General features: G+C 47.7%; 1 protein-coding gene across 1 annotated transcript in view; it reads left to right on the forward strand.

Annotated features, from left to right (window-relative positions):
* LOC130406012 (ventricular zone-expressed PH domain-containing protein-like) overlaps positions 1-7,500 on the forward strand; it is a gene marked incomplete at its 5' end in the record, with an annotated part of 36,712 nt that overhangs the window by 4,624 nt on the left and 24,588 nt on the right. The window contains 3 exons of the mRNA XM_056611377.1: positions 2,897-3,117; positions 5,229-5,540; positions 5,836-6,206. Coding sequence (XP_056467352.1) covers positions 2,897-3,117; positions 5,229-5,540; positions 5,836-6,206 — 904 coding nt within the window. The remainder of the gene's footprint in view (positions 1-2,896; positions 3,118-5,228; positions 5,541-5,835; positions 6,207-7,500) is intronic.

Genomic DNA, 7,500 nt, shown 5'->3' on the forward strand with positions numbered 1-7,500 from the left:
CGCAATGCTCCAGGAGGCCCCATTTTCCCTTTCCTTCCCTTCTCTCTAAATTATACAAATCTATTTTCAAAACTACTCTCAATGCTCTCTGAACCTCTTGTAGTTTTCCTCGGCATGTTGACCAATTCAAATATTCAAATCATTTGTATATGTTTTTCTTGAAGAGATTTCCCTTCACTCTCGACCCATAGCACCACTACAACTCCCAGGTCACTCCTGGGAGTTCTGTGAAAAGTGAGAGGTTTGATGGAGCGTCACTAAACATGCTGTTTAGTGCCGCTTTATAATTGTAGTTTAAGTAAGTAGCAAGCATTCGGAAAATGTTGAGTTACAGAAACTTGCGTGATACAGGCCAGTGTGGTCCTGCATTGGGCACGTCACTTTAGAGATTAATATTAAGTCTACACTGATAAGTAGAGACAAGCTGCTTGGAGGGCCCTCACTACTATATGACCACATGCAAAGACCAACTTAAGTGAACTCTGAGTTGTGGTTGTATACCCGTTATACTTTGGAAAGTTGTACACTGTGGGTGACATTCATTTTCTCAAATAGTGTCTTCTTGTGAGGCTTCAAACTGGCTTCACCATTTGGATGCGGGGGATATATTGTAACAGTGAGTCAACTCCTTCTTGCAAGGAAGGAGTAACACAAGCAAAGACAAACATGTCGTGGTACCCACGCACGCATGCACAAACAAACCAACAAAGGATGGAAGAGCACTTTATCTGCCCAAAGAGGGAATTTGCATTTATGGGTTCATAAATACCAACATGCAGTCACACAAACACACACACACACACAAACACATACACGCACACATTAAAAACACATGCACACATGCAACAAACAGCTGTGACGGATGGAGTGATTGAAACCGGTTGCTTCGTTACGAAGCATGAACATTTTGTCCTCCAAAAAGTCCCCAAGATTTTATGTTTTGGAAACTTGTTTGAAATTGTCAGTGACAATTCTTTTGAGTCTGAATTATGTAGCTCTGACACAGCTTATAACTAAAGGAAATCAAGGGGAAGATATTTTCCCCTTAATAAATACGAGAACTCCAAAACGCAACATCAAAATCCTCGTGCCACAAAATTCAAAATGTGGCACGAGGATATATGGAAGAGAGATTAACTGTATTATTCAACTTTTGTCAAGGGGGGGGCTCTCCTGCAGCTCTCTTACAGAGGGGGACTTTCAGTCCTCGTAAAATAACAGTTTCTTTGACGTATTTCTTTGCAAGACAGAGCCGGGTCCTCTGTACTCCGTCTTAACTGGAGGCCTTTACATGCGCCGCAGCGTGGAGCGGGTCCGTGAAAGACCCCGTCCAGACCAGGCCGCGGCCGCATTCCTTTCCACTATTTACGGCCTTGGTGTCGACGCCTCTAATGACTACGTTGGGCTACCGCGCTCGTCAATCAATCACAGATTTATCTTTTTCCCCAATCACAGTTCGGAGACATGCCTTTGATTTTGTTCAGACCTGTCCGAGTTGCTTACAAGCTTAAGTAGTATGGTTAGGCTTTAACAGTGTTGGTTTTAACCTCGGCCACGCATGTGTCCACCTGTGGTGCTGGTTGGCTGAATCCCCCTGCATTACAAGAGGGCTGGAGGGGGCGAGGTACGGGGAGAAAGAGAGGCCCAGGGGAGGGAGGCGAGGAGGGTGAGGAGTGAGCAGCAGACAGTGTGATAATCGGGGTGTTGGACTGCATAGCCGGTCTTGTTATGGTCGGGGTTATGGAGCCAGTCTTCATTAATTACACAGATAATTGGGTCCTCACTGCTAGACAATGTTGGTTGTATTTAAACCCCGGGTCACAGCAGGGCTGTACAAATACAGCTGCTCAGAATGGGTTATTAGCACGGTTTGCAGAAGTATTCCACCATTTTTACCATTCATTATCTACCATTTGAAACTCACATTTTGAAAACTTTTTACCTCTTGACTGAAATGTCTATATTGGCAATTGCAAATTAATAAAGCTATCTAATGTGTTCCACTACCCCCCCCCCCCCCCAAACTTTATATTGTTAAACATTCATCCTTGGTCCGTAGAATGCCTCTCAGATAATACAATACAATACTTTAATGAGACAATAAACGACGCCACATGTATCGCTGGCCTCTCAAATGGAAAGCGTGTTTGATTGTAGACAGCATGTTACTATTGGCTCATGGGTGTGCTCCGTACACATTGTTTCAGCTGTACATATTTGGATTAAGCACCTATTAGCAGGCTAATTAAACGGTGTGTGTAGATTTAACATTATACACACTGGGAAACCTCAAAGAGCCAAAAGAGAGGAATGATGTCATTCCAAACATAGAGACATGGGTTTTCTACTATCGCAGTTCAGCTCCATATGTTTTGATTACATTTTGTCTTTCTGTGTTCTACAAACCAAAGCAGCGCATGCTCGCAGCCCTGCTCCCGACTTCAAAGTGTAAAGGAGGAATGTGTCTAATCAGGAAACATAGTTGTTTGCTCTGTCCTAGTTTTACCTAATTTACAGCACATTTACCCAACTTCTCTTGGAAGCATAACCAACGAGAATACATTCAACACAAGGAACAGGGTCATCGTACTTTCCCTGCTTTTTGTCTTTCCCTCATCACAAACAGCCATCAGGGACTTCCAGTGAACGCACACCGGGCACTCACCCGTATGTAGGGGTTAGACTCCCTGCTCGGGGATGCCCACTGGTAGGTCACGGGCAGTGGGGATCCAACCTAAACCCATGCCACCATAGCTCTAAACACCCTAGCCGATGATGACAAGACCCTGCCCCTCAATGTCACCACATGCGTGACACGGTGGAAGGGTGCATTGCTCTTTCTCTGCTTTACACCCGACACTTTGAATCCCAATAACCATCCACCCTCTTCCCCCAGGCCCATGCGTGCAGCTCCCTGGTGTACCTGGTGTCCCTGCTGGGCAACATGGAGCACAGCTTCCACCACACGCTGCTCATGCAGATCCGGGCCCTGACGGAGCGCTACCCCTGCGTCCTGGGCGGCTGCGGCAAGGACATCTACAGGATGAGCAACTCCTTCAGCGCCATCGCTCGGCTGCTGGAGCGGAAGCTGGGGGAGAGCCCCGCCATGCAATGCAGGTGAGGAGGAGGAGGAGGAGGAAGAGGAGGAGGAGGAGGAGGAGGAGGAGGAGGAGGAGGAGGGGGAGGAGGAGGAGGAGGAGGAGGAAGACGAGGAAGAGGAGGAGGGGGAGGAGGAGGAGGAGGAGGAGGGAGTCGAGGAGGAGGAGGGAGTCGAGGAGGAGGAGGAGGAGGTAGACGAGGAGGAGGAGGAGGGGGAGGGGGAGGAGGAGGAGGAGGAGGAGGAAGACGAGGAGGAGGAGGAAGACGAGGAGGAGGAGGATGGGGCTTTTATATGGGTCACTTGTGTAGGTGTCAATGAGGTAAAAGCTTACCTCCTAGGGCATACGGTTCAGCTATTGTAATGTATATTGAAACATTAAAAAGGCCAACAAAATGACACCCTGGGACCTGATTAGTTATATTGCGAGGGTGGATTATCGTTGTCCTTTTTTACTCACAAACTCTACTCTGTGCTGTTCTGGAGGTCGTCCACGCAGACATCACACACACGCACACACACACTCACACACACACACAAACACACACACACATGTATTTATATATATATATGTGTGTTTACAGTGTGCCATAGCCATAGCAGCTGAGGAGGTGGCCATAGCAGAAAACACAATAGAACAACAAGGCCACCTTCAAAACCTAGACAAACCAACACCATAACAGCGCCTTGAGACAAACAGAAGAGACCTTTTGAGTGTTGGATGAATGTGGTCCGACTTTATGTCTAGGCCTATTCCACATAAACTTCACAGTTAAATAAACTAAAGCAGGAACGCAGTGATAAACTAAATAGCCTTAACGTAAGCATCATGTGGTGGGCATTATCAAAAATGTTTATTTACCATTTATTTCGTAAATACCATCCATTGTGAACAATGTTGAACAAAGGTGAACAATGTTTGTTGTAAAAGTTGTTTCAGGGAGTTTTCGTTTGCTCTGTGGTTGGCAAGTCATCTAAAGCTACTTCAGTTGTAACGACCAGCCAGGCAAACTCGTCATGTTTTAATCGACCGAAATGCTGTATTTAAATTACCCCAAACCTGCATTACTGTTTGAGTTGGCCTTATTGTAACATTCTACTTGATTTTATCGACCATTAAAATCCAAAATTACCGTTATCAAAATATGGCTCAGCGTGGTTCTGAAAATACGCTACTGCCAAACCAAACTCGTTTTGTATTCAAATAAAAAGTAATCATCAAAAAGGAAAGAATAAACCGTCTGTGTGTGTGTGTGTGTGTGTGTGTGTGTGTGTGTGTGTGTGTGTGTGTGTGTGTGTGTGTGTGTGTGTGTGTGTGTGTGTGTGTGTGTGTGTGTGTGTGTGTGTGTGTGTGTGTTAACGTATCCAAAAGTGTGCTGCACTCCCCATATAGTTAACACTATTCAAAACGGCTTGGCAGTGCTCCCCGTTCCTCTCATAGGGATTCTGACTCCCTCTATTTGGGGGTCTCTGCGTCGGGTGAAGGGAGGGAGGCGGGGGAGAGAATGACGAAGAGAAAGGCAGAGTGCTTTTCTCTGAAAGGGAGAGCAAGAGGGCAAGGAGAGAGGAAAAAACGAGCGCATGGGCCCCTGGAAGTCTGTTTCCACCCAACAACAAGCGGATGGTCTGATGAAGATGGAATGGCCCCCGGCAGAGCGAAAGACAGATAAATATACACAGAGGGATGGAAAGAGAGGGGAGGAGGGCGAGAGAGAGAGGGAGAGAGAGAGAGAGAGAGAGAGAGAGAGAGAGAGAGAGAGAGAGAGAGAGAGAGAGAGAGAGAGAGAGAGAGAGAGAGAGAGAGAGACAGGGAAGGGGGGAAAGCTAGGGGGGGAGAGAGAGAGAGAGAGCGAGAGAGAGGGAGATGATGTGAGGTAGAAAGAAGCCTTGGATATACAAACTAAATAAAAAAAAAAAAGAGCTGGAGCGCAAGAGAGAGTGTAGGCTCATTTAAGAGCAGTACCAATGAATCACGAAATGTGTTAAAGTCATTCGGTCTGAAACTCGGTTTAAACACGTGATGATCGGTCAAGCCTCATCTCTCCTGCTGTATCCTCACGTGCCCAGAGTCACACACATTCCAGCCCCGCAGTCTGTCACGTGTGTGTGCATTTCTGTGTGTGTGTTACAGCCTTGGAAACGAGCGCACGGCGTCCCAGTGTGCAGCTCCTATGGGAGCGCACGGCCCGGCAGCAGGAGGATTCAAAGGGGGAGCAGGAGCGGTCAGAGCAGTGGGGTCGGACCAGCATCTCCAGATCAGGATCCAGGCCTTCGAGGAGAAGATGGGGGCCGAGGGGGGAGAGAAGGAGGCTGGTGGGGAGGAGGAGGAGGAGGAGGAGGAGGAGGAGGAGGAGGAAGGGGAGGGGGAGTCGCCGGCCCCCCAGAGGAGGTACAGCGCCGGGCAGACCGCCCGGCTGGAGCGGCGGGAGATGAGGTTCAACAGGTCTGTCGGAGCCGACCCCGGACCCCTGGCCCACTGGGGACCCTTAATGGTCCACACTTCACGTGTAATAAGAGTGCAGGCACTGATGGTGGAAGCCGATGTGCTATATTGTAATGTTCTGGATTGTATTGTAGCTGACTGTACCGAGCTGTGTTAGACCGTATTACACAGCACTGTATGGCTGTGTACCTTGCTGTATTGCGCTGTATTATACTGCACTGTTTTGTATTGTACCTGACTATACCGTCGTGCTAAATGATAAGTTGGTGTGGGGATGTGTACCTGGTCCTCCTAGGTCAAAGAGCCTGGCCCTCCACGCCGTCCGCTCGCGCTCCTTCAACTCGGACAACGGCGAAGACACAGAGGGAACCATGACCGCTGACGCCACCCCTCCCCATGCTCTGGCCAATCAGCAGGGAGATCCGCAGGAAGTCCCGCCCCCGGAGAGGAAGGCAACCGACGGCGGCCCCGCCACAGACAGTGGGACGAAGGAAGCAGATGGAGAAAAGGGAGGGAAGGATGGGGGGGAGGAGGAGAGGGAGGAAGAGGAGGAGGAGGAAGTGGATCGACTTCACGTTCACCTGAAAAACAACATGGAGACCATCAAAGCGTTCTGTAAAGAAATGGTGACCCAGATCCCAGTTCCAGAGCAATGTTTTATCGAAGGTAATGAGTGCGTGTGTGTGTGTTTACGCGTGTGTATGTTTACACGTGTGCATGTTTACGTGTGTGTGTGTGTGTGTGTCTGTGTATACACACACTCAATACATACCGGTGAATAAGTAGACTATACAAACATTTTCCCGACTGCATTACAGACTAATCACTGAATTTCCGAACGACTTTCTCATCTCCAGCTCATACTTTGCCTGTTAGTTCCGCTGATCCGAGCCCATGTGAAGCGGTGCAAGACGTGGTTGGAAGGATGGAAGCACAGGGGTTAACGGAAGTGTAGAGAAGGAGTTAAAAGCAGTGTACCAAAGCATGGGGTTCGATTACACATGTTTTGGCTGGGTTTAATCATATAGCGGTATATGTCAAACATCACTAGTCTCGCCCGCTAACAAATTCACTCACACAATGTCACACACATGCACTCCTGTGTTACTGCCAGGACTCAATGTGGGGCTTTTAGGCTTGTCAATCTGTTTTACCGGGGGCTAAGTTTTGACGTGAGTAGCACATATCAACTGAAGGCACACTAATCTTTAACTCTCTCCACCCTCTCTCTATGTCTCTCCAGCTTTCTAGCTTCTCTCTCTATATATATATGCATACTGTTTATACATACGTATCCCTCCCCCCTCTAGGGCTCTCTCCCCTCTCTCTTTTTGTCTCTCTCTGTACCTCTCTCTCCATCTCTCTCACCATCTCTTGCTATAACCCTACTGCCTCTCTCTGTCTCTCCTCTCTCTATGTCTCTCGCTCTCTCTCGCTCTCTTTTGCAATCTCTCTATACATCTCCCTCTCCCTCTCTCTAGTTCCCTCTGTCTCACTCATTCTCCTATTCTTGTTTCTCATGCTTCTTCACGCAAACATACAACAGGTCCACATACACACACCCCCGCACTGTTTTTACTGTTGGACTGAATTACGAGTCTTGGTTCTCTTTATCTGCGCCTGCATGTTTATGTTCCTTACTCAGCACACAGAGAAAGCAGCTGCAAAGTAGAATCACTCAAAGGGGGGTCAATATATTGCTAGGGAATTATAAATGCATTCCTTGTCGAATGTACTGTACTATACATTTATGATTGCAGTATGGACCAGCTTTACTAGACATGAGCTTCACAGCATTTCTTGACATGCACCGAGGGGATATCTGAGAAGGCAGCGAGAGATCCCCACGATAGATGGAGGAAAGTTTAAGTGTTCCTACAGAGACAAGATGGCTGAGCAGGCTGACTTAGATTAAACTAGCAAACAATATCCATATCTATTTCTATATAGTTCTTCTTGC

This window comes from Gadus chalcogrammus, chromosome 16 (genome assembly GCF_026213295.1).
Source record: "Gadus chalcogrammus isolate NIFS_2021 chromosome 16, NIFS_Gcha_1.0, whole genome shotgun sequence".
NCBI classification, from domain to species: domain Eukaryota; kingdom Metazoa; phylum Chordata; class Actinopteri; order Gadiformes; family Gadidae; genus Gadus; species Gadus chalcogrammus.